The sequence below is a fragment of the Dromaius novaehollandiae genome, chromosome 4, assembly GCF_036370855.1.
Source record: "Dromaius novaehollandiae isolate bDroNov1 chromosome 4, bDroNov1.hap1, whole genome shotgun sequence".
In the NCBI taxonomy this organism is placed as follows: domain Eukaryota; kingdom Metazoa; phylum Chordata; class Aves; order Casuariiformes; family Dromaiidae; genus Dromaius; species Dromaius novaehollandiae.
The window spans coordinates 61,039,518-61,057,701 of NC_088101.1; the positions used below are offsets into that span (position 1 = coordinate 61,039,518).

General features: G+C 40.2%; 1 protein-coding gene across 5 annotated transcripts in view; it reads left to right on the forward strand.

Annotated features, from left to right (window-relative positions):
• Positions 1-303: 303 nt before the first annotated feature.
• KCTD8 (potassium channel tetramerization domain containing 8) overlaps positions 304-18,184 on the forward strand; it is a 100,944-nt gene continuing 83,063 nt past the window's right edge. For all 5 annotated transcript variants that reach the window (XR_003258178.2, XR_003258177.2, XM_026093631.2 and 2 more), the window contains exon 1: positions 304-1,195. Coding sequence is in view for 3 of the 5 variants with exons in the window: in XM_026093631.2 (XP_025949416.2) it covers positions 349-1,195 (847 nt within the window). In the remaining 2 variants the exon portion in view is untranslated. The remainder of the gene's footprint in view (positions 1,196-18,184) is intronic.

Below are 18,184 nucleotides of genomic sequence, written 5' to 3' on the forward strand. Positions count from 1 at the left end.
GCGAGGTGGGGCAGCGGCGAGCGCGTCCCGCCGCCGCGACGGAGCAGCGAGGGGGCGCTGCGGGGCTGCCCGCGGGGCGCCGCGGCGGGCGGGGGCCGCGCCGCGCCGCGCCGCCCGCGCCGGGGCCGGGGCCGGGGCCGGGGCCGGGGCCGGGGCTGGGGCCGTCCCGTGCGCGCCGTCGCGCCGCGCCGCGGAGCCGGAGGGCGGCGGGGGCGGCAGCTCCGTCCAGGCGCTTCCGGGCGCGCCGAGCGGCGGGGGAAGGAGGAGGGGAGGGGTGGGTGGAGGGGAGGGAGGGAGGCCGCCTTTTTTAGGAGGGAGACCCTCCTTCGCGGCCGCCCGCTCGCAGCCATGGCTTTGAAGGAGGCGGGCGGCAGCATCCTGCCCATCAGCGACATGGTGTCGGGGCCGTCGGGCTCGCCGTTCCCCGAGGTGGTGGAGCTGAACGTGGGGGGCCAGGTGTACGTGACGAGGCACTCCACGCTGCTCAGCGTCCCGGACAGCACGCTGGCCACCATGTTCTCGCCCTGCCGGGGCGGCCCGGCCGCCGCCCGCCAGCTGCCCAGGGACAGCCGGGCGCGCTTCTTCATCGACCGCGACGGCTTCCTCTTCAGGTACGTGCTGGATTACCTGCGGGACAAGCAGCTGGCGCTGCCCGAGCACTTCCCGGAGAAGGAGCGGCTCCTGCGGGAGGCCGAGTACTTCCAGCTGGGCGACCTGGTCAAGCTGCTGTCGCCCAACGTCACCAAGCAAAGCTCGCTCAACGACGAGGGCTGCCAGAGCGACCTGGAGGACAGCAACTCGCAGGGCAGCAGCGACCGGCTGCAGCGGGCGGCGGCGCTGGACAAGCGCTCGGGCTTCCTCACCGTGGGCTACCGTGGCTCCTACACCACGGTGCGGGACAACCAGGCGGACGCCAAGTTCCGCCGCGTCGCCCGCATCATGGTGTGCGGCAGGATCGCCCTGGCCAAGGAGGTCTTCGGCGAGACGCTCAACGAGAGCCGGGACCCCGACCGCCCTCCCGAGAAGTACACCTCCCGCTTCTACCTCAAATTCACCTACCTGGAGCAAGCCTTCGACCGGCTCTCCGAGGCGGGCTTCCACATGGTGGCCTGCAACTCCACCGGCACCGCCGCCTTCATCAACCAGTACCGGGAGGACAAGATCTGGAGCAGCTACACCGAGTACATCTTCTTCAGTAAGTGCTGCCCCGCGCCCGCGCCGCCGGGGCCGCCCCGGGGGGGCGCTAAGTTAAAAGCAGCCCCCGGCCCAGGCCAGCGCGTGTGTCGGGAGAGGCTGGCGCCCTCGCCCTAGGGTTCAGATTGTATTTGGTGCTGTTTTGGGGGGTGGGGGCAGACAGGGCCGCGGGTGCCCCGTCCGAAGTGCGGCGGGGCAGCAGCCCCCCCACGGCCGGGGGCGCGGGGCTGCTGCTGCCGCCGCCCGGCGCCGGGGCCCGGAGCGCGGCGGCCCCGCGGGCTGCAGCCGGGGGCGGGTCGCGCCGCTGCGCCGGGGCGCGGCGGTGCCGAGGCTGCGGCGCGGAGCCGGCGGCGAGGAAGGGCTTTAATATTTTATGGCTGCATTGGCTTCCGTGCCCATTAGCGGCGGAGTGAGCGCGCTCCCTCCGCGCTCGCCCTCCGCGCGGGAAGGCGCAGGGCAGTGAGGGGAGAGCAACTTTCCGGGGAGCGTGGAAGGGTCTGTCTCAGAGAAGGAACGAACGAAACCCCCTTCCGCAGCATGTGTACAGCTCATGAGTAACTCTGCCGGTTGGCTGTGCATAACCTTAAAGGTTTCAGGTCACTCGCAAATAGGAAAATCAAGTGGTGACGAATGCCGACTTTCAGAGTACCCTCCTATGTAGGACCGGGGCCAGAGAGTGGTTTCGGACTAATAAAACCACAGCTGGGCGAAAACGCCAGCCCTTGGCAGAGATTTGTCTTTGAAAGACACAGGTAGCCTTAAACCTTTGCAATGTGCTTGCAGAGTTGAGTGAGCCTTTGGAAGAGAGGATCGTTTTCTATTCATTTTCTTTCCTCCTGCGTTTGTGTGCTCTTGCATTACCTGAGCGCAGGAGGGACGGTTTCGTGAAACATCTGCCTGCCCCGTGGTGCCTGGCGCCGTGGGGGATACGACCTCCAACTTCACCAGTACTGGAGTTAAACAGAAGCAACCTGTTTTGTGTTCAAAACTGCATCCAGGCACAGTATTTAACAGAGGAGGGAGGTGTGAACAGCTCTCTCTTCAGAGGAGAAATTAATTGAACAGCTCGCACTGCAGTGTATTAGGTAGGTAGTGAGCACCCTTTGCTGAACAGGCTTAAGTATTTTAAATACGATTTTCAAAACTGTAATAAAACAGCTTTTGAAGATTAACTGCATAACCTGTCAAGCATGTCATATTTAATTAAGACATGTAAAAACTGAGTTGTAGGAGAACATTTCACTTTTCTAGATGGACTTTATCAAGTATTTTACATAATTATTTAAATGCCCTTGCTGAGAAAAATGGACTTACTGATTTCCAGAATAGTAGAAATTCCTTATTATCAGGGAGTATGTGAAATAGCTTGTTCTGTTTTTGCAGAAACAGATCTTTGGGTGCATAATAGTGTGCATTCCTGGTACCCATAAGGTTTGATTTGTTTTTTTGTATCATGATGAGGTTGCTCTACAGAACAGTGCTATAATTCAGATCAGTGTTCCAAATTAATCCCTGGTGTAATACCACTGATCTGTGTGGAATTACGCCATGGATGAGTTGGATATTGTACACCATGACTTTTGTTTTGATTTTAGTCTTCCATCTGACTATGATATGAAAAGTAAAACAGATAGTTAATTACCTAATTTCATACAGTTAGCTGAAAACTTATATTTTTGCTAGATATTTTTGTTGTTTTGTTTTTACTTATGAGTGCAAAAAAGGGCTCAGTTAAAAGTAGCTTAAAAAAAGGGAAGCATGTTTTAATTTTGTTTGCTTAGGTACGCATTTGGCAACCTTTTATTTAATGTGATTTCATACTTTTTTTGTATAATTAGATACATTTTTCTGAAATACAGCAACACAGAGAGAAAACTTACAAAATCACCAAAACAGGAGGAGAAACAAAGGCAAAGGCAAAGCACAATGTGTGAAATAATACTTTAGTCTATTTTTTTTAATTGACTAAATGTCAAATTGATGGAGACCTTTGATAAAACAATGCTTTTTTATTAAATGCCCTGGACTGATTGGGTGCTTGCTGTAGCTTTGCTTGACTTCTGCACAAGAATCCATCAGAGGGACGGCTAACCTTGGAAGCCTGCCTTAGTGCTCTGTACCAGGGGTGAGAAGATTAGTTGGGTCAACTGGCTCTAGACTTTCCAGCAGCATTTGGCAGGACTATATTCCTTTCTTCACCCCTTGACAGAGCTTGATACCCAAAGGGAAGAGCAGGTGCTCCTCAAGTTGTTCCTCAGCCACGGTTCCCCAGGAACCCCGGAGTTAAGGCAGTGTCTCTTAGGAGGTGACTGATTTCCAGAGCTCTCACAGAGAATGCTCAACCCAGCCCTGTGCCCTACAGACAAAAATACCCAGGCAAAAAGCTTGGTGGGGGCTATTCTGGTTTTGCTGGTACCTGATAATTAATTGGTGCCAGCCAAGAAGAAACCTACCTAATTTTCTTTTACACTGTAAAAAACCCCTATAGCTGCATTTGCATTTGTTATTCACAGCATGAACATCCTCAGCAAGAAACTGTTAGTTGTTGGTCCGTAATTATGTAGCAGGCACACAGGCTTGTTTTTGACCATTGCTCTGGAGGACTTGCGGGCAACTCTAACCATATTCTAGTAACAGTAGATTGCAAAGTGATTAAAAAAATATATTAAGCTATATATGTTTCACCCATTTCCTTAGGTCATGAGTAGCTGAATGGGTTTCTCATTGAAAGCTGCTGAGGAATGTTTGAAGGCTAAAGGTGGCCTTTAATCTATATTTTGTGAAATAGATTTCAAGTCTGTATCTAATATATCCCTAACTTTGGTAGCTATAATGACTGTCTACCACTTTTCTTTTTTAAATGGGAATTACTTAATTTTCTTAAATGGTGCTGCAGATCAAATTCATCTTGGATACTATGTATGCATCTATTTAATTTATAAATTGCCTAATATCCAGAGATGGATTAGTTGTTGCAGACTAATTCTGATTCAAGAACCAGAGGTTGTTTGACACTGCATACCAGGAAATAATACTTCAGCCTTTGGCAACATGTCCTGACAAGTACAGAGACAGACATTCCTTTTTAGTATGCATAATTCCTATAAAAAATTAGGTTCTTTGCCCCCAGTGGTGTGCAAGCTATCTAGTATGCAATGACTGCTTCATTTATCTACACAATTACTACATGGCCAGAATTTAACTCGCATACATGGCTTAGTGCTGAAAAGTGCTCGACAGATCTGCTCCATGTAACTATTACAAATCCAGTCTGTTAATGGTTGATAGAAAGAGTAACTCTTTGTGTTGGTATTGAAAAGGCTCTACTAGAGCATACCACATTTTTTTTCTCTTTTTCCTGATACATTGGCTCCAAGCCACACTCGCGATGGGGATCTCTGAGCTACCAGACCTCTCACCTTAGCACATGTCAGGGGGGACTTGGTTCGGTTAATGCAATACTAAATGCACATGCAGTTTGGGAAAGAGGTTGCAACTCTTTTGCTACATTACCATTTCAAGCTGCCATGCAGGACCACCTTATGGTGCACAGTAGAGGATGGCCTTATGACTGTCTCACAAAAGCTGCTTCTAGATGGAAAGAGGAGGCCAGAGTCCCTCCTTGCTTCCTGTGACTGCAGGCAGCTCAACAGATCTGTTAGCTGGTCACTTCATGAGGAAAGGGTAAAATTTACACTTTTAAGCTCTTCTGTCTTTTGTGGTTTACTCTGTCTCTCAGTACTGTTGTATAATACAGGACTGCCTGCACATGCTATTACTGTTTTTTCTTCTGTAGAATCTAATTGGTCTTAATGGATTTCACATTTAACATCTGCTACGCAATCTGACTTATGGGTGTTGAGAGCCTGATGCTCAGCTGGAAGCTTTCTGTTCGGAACTGTCATGTTTATTGTAAGAAGAATGCAGTAATATTCCCTGAAAAAAACTTTGACATGTATTCTGCTTTGACATTTCTGTTTCACATGCAACATTTTCTGTTTTCTTGTCTCCTTTTTTTGTTTGTAACAGGTAACTTTTGCATGAGTTTATGGTGCTTATTTTCCACCCAAACTCATAGCACTCTATGAGATTACATTGGTTGCTGTGGAAATCATCTGAAACAACCGATACTGAATTTCATAATCGGTGGGGAATAAGCAGTTGGAAGCAATGAACTTTTAGGAAACAATATGGTATTCTGTTTAAAAAAAAACTTTCATTTTTTGGTGATAAGAAGGAGAAGAAAACAGAAAGCGACATGTGAAACGGGGGAAAAGCATGTAGGTAAAAGACTTTGAAATGTTAGTTGCTCTATAAGTGCCAAATCCAGTTCAACATCCCAGGGGGAGAGCAAAGGAATGGTGGGTTGGCAGATGCTGCAACACAGCTGGGCTGCTGTTCTGAAGCCACAGAGTGGTGATATGAGAGCAACCTTATGCAGGTTTCTGTGACAATTAATCCCAAGCTGCTCTCCATCATTTCTTATTTAGTGATGTTTTTGCTATTAGGAGTGTCTGTGAGATGAGGTTGTTGTATTTTTTTTATTTATTCCACTTTTTTAGAAAAAGAGTATCACTAGGATGAGAAAAGAAAGGAGACTAAAACAGAAGTAAAAGTAAAGGAAGGTTATTGCTCCTCTATGGAATATAAGCAGTTTGTCACTTCACTTTGAGCCTGAGTTACAGGCTCAGAGATTAGAGTATGAACTTTTGGTGGTGCTAATTTAACCCTTGATGTCTGCCTGTATCACAAGCACAGTGTAGAAAAGCTTTAAATTTCTGACAGTATCAGGATGTGGGAATGTTGTTTCTGGTAGGACTGTTGTGCAAAGTCCTTTAAAAGAGTGATTTTGTAGGTAGCCATGTTTATTAGTCCTGTCAAGTTTGGAAAATAAACACAAGACAGCTTCAGAATATTCTGCCTCATGATTCTAGTTCAACTCTAACATAGTTAAAAATAAATAAATAATAGTCTACTCTTTATCTTGTCATTCCTCTAAGATATATATCCATGAATATAAAGGGATGAATCAAAGTGTACAGTCATAAATTACTAATATGGGAATATTTTTCTTATACAAGTATTTGACATAAAGTGAAATAATATAGATTATTGAAATCAGTATTCTAAGACATCATTTCTACTCATCATTTCAACCAAGGGACGCAATTTAAGATGTTGATTTCAAAAAATGTGAGAATAAAAAAAAAGAACAAATTCAGCATTTTAATAATAATAAAGAAATAATGAAAACAACCTGAGCTCCTCTGCAGGAAGTGTTCAGACACTGCTGCAGTGAAAACTATTCTATAGGAAACTATAGGAATAAGTAAAACTCATAAATCTGATCTGACTGTGATCAGATTTTAATAGTTATATCCAGTTTTTGCACGTCTTTCAATAAAGTTATATTTTTAAGCACTGTAGAGACACTTTGATGTTTGGAGATAAGGAGTGGAACTGTTGTACAATGTTTTAAGAAGAAAGTTACAGATTAACTGAGATATTAGATACCAGGATCAATACTAGATAATCAATATGCACCTTGATACAAACAGTTTTTACTTCTGATATTGGAAAATGGGAACATACTGGTTTCAATACTGTTACAGACTTGTACTTCATGTGGGTGACTTGGGAACAAAGTTACAGTGTTGGAGAAGCTGGCTTTGCTGGATCGGTAACATCATTGTGCAGGAAAACTGCTTCTTTGTATCAGATCACTTCTACATTTTCAAGGATTTATGACAGTACTTGCAGGGAAACTTTTACTTTTGCACAGCAGGATGAGCAAATCATAGTTTATTTTATTGTCAATGTGAACTTCTAGTTACCTACTGCTCAAGCACAGAATTTATGCGAACAAAGCAATTTTTCTTATAATACTGTTCCAGGAGCATGATTTAAAATTAAAACAAAAATTTCTAATGATGAATGATCTTCCACAATATATTTGTTTTCTCAGTGCAATATGGCTAATATTTCACTGCTGATTTTCTACTTTGCAGCAAATACCAAATTAAGTATACTGTGTTGAGAATTTGTGTGATGAACAGAAGTTTACTAAGCATTACACAAAGGGGAGTTTTTCAGTGCACACACATCTTCTTTCTGACACAGTTCCATCTTTAAGCATAGGTCCCCAGAGTCAGAAAAAGTGAAACTGGTCAGGCAGCTCTCAAAGAGATTAAAATGTTAAGCGCATGAGGAAAAGCTGAAGTGGTAAAAAGAAGAGCCCTCTCCTTGAACAAGCTCAGTGCTAGCATGGTCTGAACAAAGCAACTAGAAATATTTGGTTGTATTTTGGTGACTTCTCAGGTTAGGGCTATATCTCTGGTGAGCCAAATACCTAAATGGAGAAAGAAGGAAATATATATAAGCACAAATGTATCTTTTTCCCTCCTGCACTGCTCAAAACCAGCGTGGTGCCGGGTGTAGCTCACCGCCACCTTAGTATTGCTCTGTGTTGCCTCAGCAGCTAGGCAGATCTGATCCTAGCTGCTGCTGTAAGACAAGTGAATAGCATGGCCAGGCTCTGGACTTCCCCTCTTTTTCTATTTCCAGTTTTGGATTACTTCACTGCCAGAGTCACTCCAGAAGACTACAAAGTTAAACTGATCATGATTCTGTTGAAAGAGCTTTACCACATTGCAGACTGGTTATTTGGTTGGTGGTTATGTGACTTGGTATAATTGCTGAAAAACACTGGAGTCATTCTACCAGATAACATCCTAACAATGCAAGCAGAGCTTGATAATTTTGTATCTGAGGATGACTTTATTTTGTTTCTGATGATGAAGCCTTTGTTTCTTAAAGCAGCAGGAATGGCACTCTAAAATCATGTTCTTCTATAAACTAAGCCAAGTCCAGTGGGAAATCCTTACAGAATTATCAGGGAAATTTAATTGTGTTTTAGCAAATGAAATGCTTTATGATGGATTTCCTGGGGATGTCATTTACTCCAGCTTGCTAAAGCTGTGTATTCTTTTTGAGAAGAGGTATTCATTTATATTCTAGTTGAAATTCATATATTGAGTAAACACTGGGGGGGGGGGGAGCTCTATGTCTAGACTGAAATTATCGTTCTTAGCATAGTTTAAGTACATTGCTGTACAAATACTTTGTAGACTTGACCTTTTTTTTCTTTTTTAAATTAAACAAGTATGGTCCTTGCGCATTTAGTTTTTGTCTCTCATAAGCATTCAGGATTATTCAATGATTTTGAAGTTCACACTCAAGTCCCATTAACAGCTGCAAGACAGACCTTCATTGGGACTGAACCAGCAAATAGTCTTGGGCTAGTCTTTCACATAAAAGTGAAATTCAAATTACATGAGTAATTATTCATTTTCATGATTGTTTCTAGTACACATATTCCTGGCAGGAGGCAAGCAGGGATGATTTGCAATTTTCATGGCATTTGTAGAAATTAATGCCATGGCATCTACAATTGTGTTTTATCAGAATGTGGTAACAAAAATTATGTCACATTTTGACAAATTAGTTTCAGAAGACATTTGAATGAAAGAGTACATCTTACTGCTAGGTATCACTATATTCATATCATCACATCTCTAAATATTTTCAGGACTTTACTACACATAAAATACGTCACAGTGATATTAATGAGAGTTCCATATTTCTAGCAAAGAGATTATTACAATGCTTTAAAAATATTTTTGCAAATATGATTTCTTCTTTGTGGAATTACAGTAGTAATTCCAGTGCTATCTGAGTACTGTCTTACCCAAAGTATGCTCAAAACAAGATTCAGGGTTTGGGAGCTGCACCTTTACTCATTCTTTGCTCTGTAGAGGCCTGCCTGGCCATAAGCAGCATCAGAACTGCTCTCAGTTAGAGGTGTTGCAATGGCTCCTTCATCAACATTTTGCAGCTGAGAGTAACTGGGTCAAAATTCAATTATTTGCTTTCTCATTGTTCCCCATATGCCAAAACCCTGTGGTAGGGTTCTGAGCAAAGGATGCACAGATGGGAACCAGTGCTTCCCCGGGGGACTGCCACTGCCTCAGGCCTGTGTGTTTGTGTCAGGTTTACAGCACCTTCGGAGCACTCGAGCCATGTACTGTGTGCCTGACCTATTTTGTTCCAAATGGCATGTACTTACTGAATAAAGAAAACTGTAATGGATTATAAAACACATTAATAAAACTTCCTCTTGAAGGGAATACTACAACACAGTCTTTAAAAATACTGCAACTCAGTCCAGAGATGACAATCACAAATGCAGGTACATACAAGAAGAATAACTAATACATCAAAGTAGATACACTGAACGTCAGTTTTGGGAAGAAGGAGAGGGTCGAGAAAGTGAAGACAGAAATCAAGACCTTTCATGAATTTTTGTTTATGAAATTAAACATTCTGTGTTTGCAAAACATAGGTTCCATCCTATTATACTTAATACATATAGAGATGTTCTCTTTACATGGCATTAGCACAAAGATATATGATTCAGGAGTGAAATCAGAGAGGTTTTTTAAATATATATAAGCAAACAACAATAATCTTCAGGTGCATTTTTATCTTTTTCTCTTTCATCCTCATTGTTTTCTACTCTTTAGTAGTATTAACAAATATTCCCAAAGAGAGATGAATTGATGCTCAGGGACTTGCACTTTGTTGTAAACAAACTCCTACAACTTAAGTTACCACTGAAATTGTTTCATATTTTATTAAAAAGAAATGGTTATAAGTTCTTGTAAGGATTACAACGATGTCAGTGTATTACTGTATATAGAAGTTATCGTTTCTTTGACTGCATGGCACCTTTTGAGTTATTAAAAGTGTACTACCATTCCAAAGGCTTTTACTAGTCAATATTTTATATATTTCTCAGATATCTGTGAAGCTCTTCTGTTAAATAACAGGAGGAGAGTAATGTGTAAATTCTAATTCACGCATGCCTATATGCATGGATAAGTGTAATGTATACATATGTGGCTAGTAGTATTCACACATCTACAAGCTGGCACCATTACTTATAATCTAAACTTTTTTTTACCCAGTAAAGTTATCAAACTCCCTTCTTTATCCAATTTTATGTTATATTACTAATAAAATGTCTGCATCTTTTTATATGATAATTGCAGTTTAAGATAGGAAAGAGTTAAAGCAAATACATGCCATATTACTGTTCAGTATGATTTTAAATGGTCAGACATAAGGTATTCTTATCCTACCCCATGAATAAACAATTTACCAACATAAAAGAACTTACTGAGGGGAAGAGTTTACCTCTGGAAGATGAATTCATTTTTCCATGTCTTGATTTCATTATCTACTTTGTGGTGACAAGCTGTCTATAAAAAAATATAAGCAGGCTCAGCAAGTACTACATCACCTATTAAAAGCAGGAGAAATCCAAGTTTTTCCTGTCCCACAGAGATGTTTAGTTGTGTTTCATCTTTTTTTCTATTTTTCTATTGTTCTTTCCTCCCTCTCATGTTTTGCATTTTTCCTCCCTTTATCTTTTTGTTTAGCTAATTGCCTTAATTTCCCATTTGCTTCAGAACCTAGGGGTCTGAAGACATGTTCGTGTGAGCTCTTTATTTGCCCAGCTCTGAGCTGGCTGGATGCAAGACATATTCAGAATGAAAGTCTGACGGTGGTATTCTCTTGGCCTTGTACCTAAACTAATATACATTATCAATAGGACAGGTATGTTTGATTTCATTTTCAAATATATTTAGTATTTCAGTGAAAAAGCATGGACTTAGTTAAAGGTTTTTAAATGTTTAGATTCCCAATACCTTTAATATCCAAATGCCAGAGAGAAATCCACCTATTCTTTCCTTCCTTTACCCAATGATAAGCAAAACCACAGCATGAAACTTGTGAAATTCATATCCATAAAATATTTGTATTATTAATTCAGCATGTGGGTTTGATCCTTTATAAGTATAAAAGAGGTGGTGCCAATATTTGTATATAAAGAAAAATATTTTATAGATGACTTATCTTACTAGGGCCCAGAATTTTAAAATCACAAATTTGCATATATTGCATATTGATTATATACATACATTAAAATGTTGCTCTCATAACTTGACCCTTACTAACAGTTTATTTAAACCAGATGGTATTTTTCTGCCTGTTAGTCAAATCCCTGTTAATAACTATCATACCTGCAAAATTTCCAGAGCAATAATACATATCTATTATCCTTATGTAAAAGTATTCTGTAATGCTTCTGATCCTTAATCCAAGGTTCTTTCATTCTTACTCAAACTCATGAATACAAAATAATGTGAAAATCAAGTACAAAAGGGTTAGAAGGCAGATAAAACAAGTCAGTAAAATAGAGTGCCAACAATTTAATTTAGGTAACGTGAAGACTATACAGTGGGGAAAGACCAAAACTAAACAACATTTTTGCTAGTTTTTGTTAAATGCCTTTTCTTTCCCTTTCTTTCTACTGTCACCCATTTGCAGCCAGTCTCTTCTCAGTACTGTCCTTTTCAGGCAGCTCGGTTACTGTTTCCGTTATTGATGCCTACTGTGGTTTTTTAGCTGATCAGAAACAGAGTGGAGGTATGGCTACACTTGCCTTTGCACCTATTTTTATCTCTTTCCATTGTTTAGGATTATAGAAGGATGGAATAGGGGATAGTAAAAAAAAAACAGTGTACAGCTTTATAGAAGTGTGTCCAGTATCACTGAAGCTGCTTGTACTTCAGGAGAAAAAAAGGGTAATTCCATTATTTATGATGCCAGATAGAATGAGACAATTGTTCTGTTGAGGCTGTGTCTGTCCTGTCTGGTTTCCAGTTTTCTGTGTCACACACCATATCTTCCTTTTTGGGTGACTTATCTGTTTAACGTATCAGTTCTTCAGAGCAGAAACTGCCAATTTCCGTATAGGTATATATGCCTTATGCACTATCATAATAAAAAGCAGTAAACAAAAAATACATAAGGAATATAATTAAGACTAATTATTGTAATTCATAATCCTGCTTGGAATATTTACTTTCCTAGTATTTGTAGAGCTTAAATTCTCTTTCTGATAGCAATCCCTCAGAAAGCTATGCATATTTACCTCTTTTAATGTTGTCAAAACTCATAAACATCAATTTCTGACCATTTTCTTTTTTCTGTGAAATTTCTTCAGGCTTGCAGTATATCTTTGGGGAAGTAATAACTGAATATAACATTTCTAAATTTTATTTCCCCAGAATTATAGGACAAAGTCCGTCTATCTTTGCTGCTACTCACAAAAACATTTGGAATAACAAATAGCAATATCGCTTTGCTTCAACATAATCCTGTAATTCCTTTCTTTAAAGCAGAAGATACAAACTTTTCAAAAATGTTTCAGTTATTCAGTATCTGACATTTTTAGTACTGGTGGAATTTTTGAACTTTTAATGCATAGCCTAATAGTTTTACATATTCATATGATTTTTAGCTATCTCAGCCTAGCCTCCAGTCACATAGCCCACAGTAACATTTACATTTTCATTCATATCCTTTCATTACTTGACTTCTTCACCTGCCGTTGAAGTAGTTAGGTGTCTGAGCTGGTGGAATTATGCCCCTAAATAATTGCGCCTGTGATCACATTTAATTACAGGAAGAGGAATGCACTCACTGCAGAAGAGATTAGGCTAAATACTGTCTATATAATCAGGTCCTTGGTGACTGAATCCTGGCAGTATTTTCCTCCTCAGTTCGGTTGCCGCAGATATGATGAATAAGATCCGTGCAATCTGTGGAAGTCCGTGTTTTGGTCTCTTCAGGATATAATTCCATCTTTCTGATTTGAGGGGTGCAACACAGAGTCAGGAGAGAGCTTGGCGTTGTTCATCCCTGCCAAGCATCCATGCGGGCCTCCTGGTGAGGGGCCCTGGGGGAGCGGGAGTGGGAGTGCTCTGCCCAGGGCGCTGCGGGGCTCCCCATGGCCACAGGGCTGGGCCGGGCCGGGCAGCCAGGGCCCGTCCCACCTCCCACGAGGGAGCAGGGCAGCTGGGGGCGGCCGGGCACCTCCAGGGGCCAGGCTGGGCCGGGCGGTCGCTCGCAGATCAGGTCGGGATCAGGCCCGTGGTCAGGCCGGGGCTGGGCCCTGGTGGGGCTGGAGCCGGCACCGCCATGACATGGCGGGGCAGGGGCTGAGGGCCCCAGGCGGGGCTGAGATGGCAGCCTGGGCCTGGGCCTGAGCAGGAGACAGGGCACCATGAGCTCAAGTCAGTTCCTGATTCGAGGCCTTAAAATTCCAGACGCTGAGGTTTGTTTTCTGCAACTTTATAAACTTTTTATAGCACAAAACAAATAAGAAATAACGCCTTGATCTTTTTTTCTTTTTTAATACAAACCTGAGTTAGTTACACTTTTTGAAGCATGAAAGCAGGAAAAGTAGGGGTTCTTGGTCAAACACACTGATAAGGCAAGAGTTAAATGCAACTAATATTTTTTCAGTGGTATGGCACACTGCTTCTGTGTCTTAGGCCCTGCTGCTAAGGAGGTGTGAATTTAATAGTAATCTTTAATCTAACTCTTCTTAATATTAACTGCAAAACAGAGAGGGAAAAAAGCCCTCCTGTTCTAAGCAACTGGTAACCCGAAAAAAAATTAGGAAAAAAAAATTTGATTTGCTTTTAAGACTACATAAAAATGTTTTATTAATAATTATTCTTATTATTGCTGACATGTGACTGTATGCAGACCTATGTATATCGTCATGCTTATGATATACAAAATCTTTGCAGGAGCTTGTAGGCTTTTTTATTTTCACTTTTTGAAAAGTGTAAAAATGTTCTGAAGTTTGAGAAGATGCACTGATTTCTTTTTTGTCTATTTTTAATACATGTTTTTTGGAATTGGTATTATCCTATTTTAATCAATAGCAAGGCTACTAGCAAAAATAGTTTTTAAAATAGAAACATGGGAATCATATTTGAGAATAATATGAATCTAAAATTAAGCTCCAAATTAATGCTTACACTCCTGACTGCATTTTCAGAAAATTCAGCCAAGTTCAGTGAGAATTTCCATCTGCACTTTAGGTACCAGGCAAGCTGTAGGGATAGAAGAATTTAAGTTTAGCCTGCTGGTCTGGAAATCTGTTTTTTTTCACCATCTTCCTGACTGGTAAGAAGCTGCACTTGTTTCACTTCTTCCTTATCCTGTTGTTATATTAGAGATTTAGCATTAGGGGAATTATGACATTTTTACCAAAGTTCACTTAATTTCCAGCAGTAATTAGCTCTCAGTCTGTAATATGGACAATTACATCAATTAGTAACAGCAAAACTAGTATATGATGTCAATAAAACCTATTGACTCATCAAGCAGTAATACAGTAATAGCATTACAAGTTGCAGCATAATTCAAACCACTATTTTAAAGTGAGTTGCCATTATTTCTGTTCAAGAAGGTATGTGGCATTAGACTGCAGATCAGTAAATTAAGACTAGTAATTGTTGCACATGGTAGCTGTATAAAACTCTCAGCTTTCTCCCTTAAAAGATTTACAAATCCCTTACACATGTTCCAAGTTGACATAAGGAAAAACTTTTGCACCATTAGGGCAGTCCAGTGTTGGAACAGGTTGCGCAGTGAGGCTGTGTGGGTTGTGGCATCCTTGGAGGTTTCCAAGACCTGACTGGATCAAGCCCAGAGCAACCTGGTCTTACCTCATAGCTGAGCCTGCTTTGAGCAGCGGGTTGCACTAGAGACCTCCTCAATTATCTTGTGATTCTGTTGTACGATGTAATTTAACTTGGCATTGGCTGTTTGAAATCAGTTCTTGAGAAAGAAAGAAAGAGTAAACCATTGCAGATAAATTGGGTAGACTCTCGAGAGGTTTAAATTTTGATTATTCCAAAAATCACAAGTTTCAAAAATTTAACTTCACATTTATTTAGTTTTGTTGGTTCTTCTACTCAGAATTGAAACAAATGTGCCAGGACTAAGTTTATTCTTACAATCTTACGGGATTTTCTGGTCCAAATTGAAAACCATGGCATGTCAGGTAGGCCACAGATAAGAAAGTTTCTGAAAGGATTTTCAAAATTATTACTGGATAGGACTATGGGAGTTAATCCCATGTAGCTATGATGTAATGTACGGCTAGATCCTTCACTCTAAATGCCTAATACTACATTTAAATTAACCATATAAAATTGCATGTAATTGCTGGAAATAAGAGGAAGAATATTTTCCTCATTGGATGATGATTGTTTTGATCCTACCTTTCTTGTAGTATCATTATGAATTGTAAAAATATTGTCATGATATATTCATACTGAGGACTTAGTCAAATGAGATGAAAGACAAACTGAGGGGGGATGTTTGGATAAATTATCAGGCTTTTAAATAGTTTTGAATAGTGGTTATCTTATTTCTCTTCCTTACTGGGATAAGTTCATTTTCTTTAGCTCCTCTCATAAAAATTTAGCAAAGCACTACTGTTTAAACCTATAATCATTTTTATTGTCCTTCTTTATCTTCTACAAATAAATGTGTCAGAATACTTTGGATTTCTTTAGGGTATTCCCCATTTTGATATTTTTTTTCAGGCTCGACTTTCTTTAATGTGACAGATACTTTCTTGCTTGAGCTTTTCAGCCACTACATTTTTTTCCCCTGGCATAGCCTGGATCAATTTACATAGCAACTGAAAATGCAGTGAATGGTTTTTTTTGTAGTGTAGAAAACTTAAAAAAAATCATAAAGCAAATGTGAACAATGCTGAATTACTTTTTTTGTGGTTGTCTTAGTTTTATATTAATTTATCTGTAAGTATTGACTCATTAATTCATACCTTTCTATTAAGATATTCCTGACCCTGGCAGATTTCTCCAGCTACCCAGTGTCTAATAGGAAAATGTCAGAAAGCTCATATGGCTAACTATAGAATATATACCACATGAGGGAAATCTCTATTTTGACTTTGTCATGTTGTAATTTTAATTGTGTTCCAGTTGCTGGAAGGTCTTTTGTGCCATCTGTGATTTAGCACCATGAAAAACTAACAAAATGAAAAGAGAAAAAGAAGATGCATTAGAACTTCTTTTCCTTTTATTGATTTGTTTAAAGACTACAGGTCTACCATGTTTTCCATTGCACATCTGCAATAAAATGCTAAGATATGGTGTATTTCCGTTGGCATCAGTGGTGATGGTGGGATTGGGTAGATGGGCATGTGTATCTTTATTCATATAAATCCACTTAGAAAAGGTTTGGATGTCTCGGTGGTGTTTACCAGTGTGTCCCTTTATGTCCACATTAAATATGATACAGAACTTACATGGCTCTGTGTTCAAACCTCTCTTACTTGGGCGTACTTCTGCTTCTGTCAGAGTGGTGGAAATGGTTCCTGCTCCTCCCCCAGAGAAGGGAGAAAGCCCTCTGGGCACTTTCTGCTGGGGAACAGCAGCCACAGGGTTTCCAGCACTTACTGGAAGTCGAAAAGCAATCCCGTTCCTTTCCTGCTCAGTTGGTGTGGTGTCCTTGAAGCAGCAGATCTTGGAATTTAGCACCTCAGTGATCTGCATAGGATAGCCTCCTTATTTTAGGACTATTATTCCAGGCCCTTTTCCAGACTTTAATTGATGCCATAACTCTGGTTATGTCTATGTCATAAGCTTCAAGCTTTTTTTTTTTTGCAACCTTTAGGGCCAGATACTTACTTTATTTTTGAAATAAAAAGCCTGAAATTCAGGTATGATCATGCGAATCAGGAACCTAGTACCTATTCTGCAATGTTTTCAGCTATCTTTTCAGAGTAAATAAGTGCCATCTTTTCAGCATTCCTAAGACTATCATTGGAGCTACAGCAGCAATGCAGCAACATGATATTTCCAAATATTTCTCAAAGCAAGAACACTATATATCATATATAAAATGTATATGTACACACATATGCTCTGTCTGTACATATACGCACATATGTATTAAACCTATAATCAGTTTTATTGTCCTTCTTTGTATCTTCTACAAATAAATGTGTTTATATATATACACCCACATATATATGTAGTCATATATATATATAAATATAAAGAAAAGGCATTAACTGGATTGTGATATCATGGCTCAGTATTCTAATTGAGCCATATTATGATGGTTTGAGAGGCATATAAATAAAATTCTTTATGAAAAGACTAATCAGTATTTTTCCTGATTATGTTGTTGACATGCTATGTATACTTGGCAAGATACTTTACCTCCTTTTTCTGATATTTATAGTAGTTGTACTGATATAATTCAGTATTTTCTTGCCATATTGTATGTAATTGTCATTATTTCATACATTCTTAAATAGTTAAACAAATATGTCAGTAATCCTTGGCCATTATTAGAATGTTGAAATAATTTGTTTTATACTATTTGTAATAAAAAAGGTTTCCTAAATTATTTCACACACACTAAACACTATTGCATTTTGGTTCAAAGCTTCTTGAGGCCTTTCCATTCTTCAAAGATTTAATAAAGATCCAGGCTATATACAGTTATCAAAACATAAATACTGATTTAGTAATCATTTTATGTAGTGCTGAATCCTACATCAAATACATAAGAATTCGATATCAAATATAGAAAATTATGCTAAAGTAAATCTGCTTCTTGTATATTCTTCTTTTCAAGTTCTACTTTTAAGTAGGAATTTTTATCTGCGTGTTTCTTTTTTAAGATTATGATGTTGTGGTCCTCATTGGATAGAAAAGCAGACTCAGTTCTTTTGTTACCAAAATTAACAGTGTTTCTACAGCATTACTGGAGAAAAAAATGACCATATTTTAACCAAGATACAGAATCTTGCCATATGGACTTTCAGAGCCATTGATAAGCCTGGGTTCTAAATAAAGTTGTGCTCTGATGAGAATGATATGGAATAGCTGCACCAGCCAAATAATACGTAACACTATGTTGCTAAAGTTCTGGAAAGAAGTAGACTACAGTGTTACTTGATTACTTAAAAACTTTGATTAGCACAGCAGTAATTAGAGGTTACAACAAGTTGTAGAAA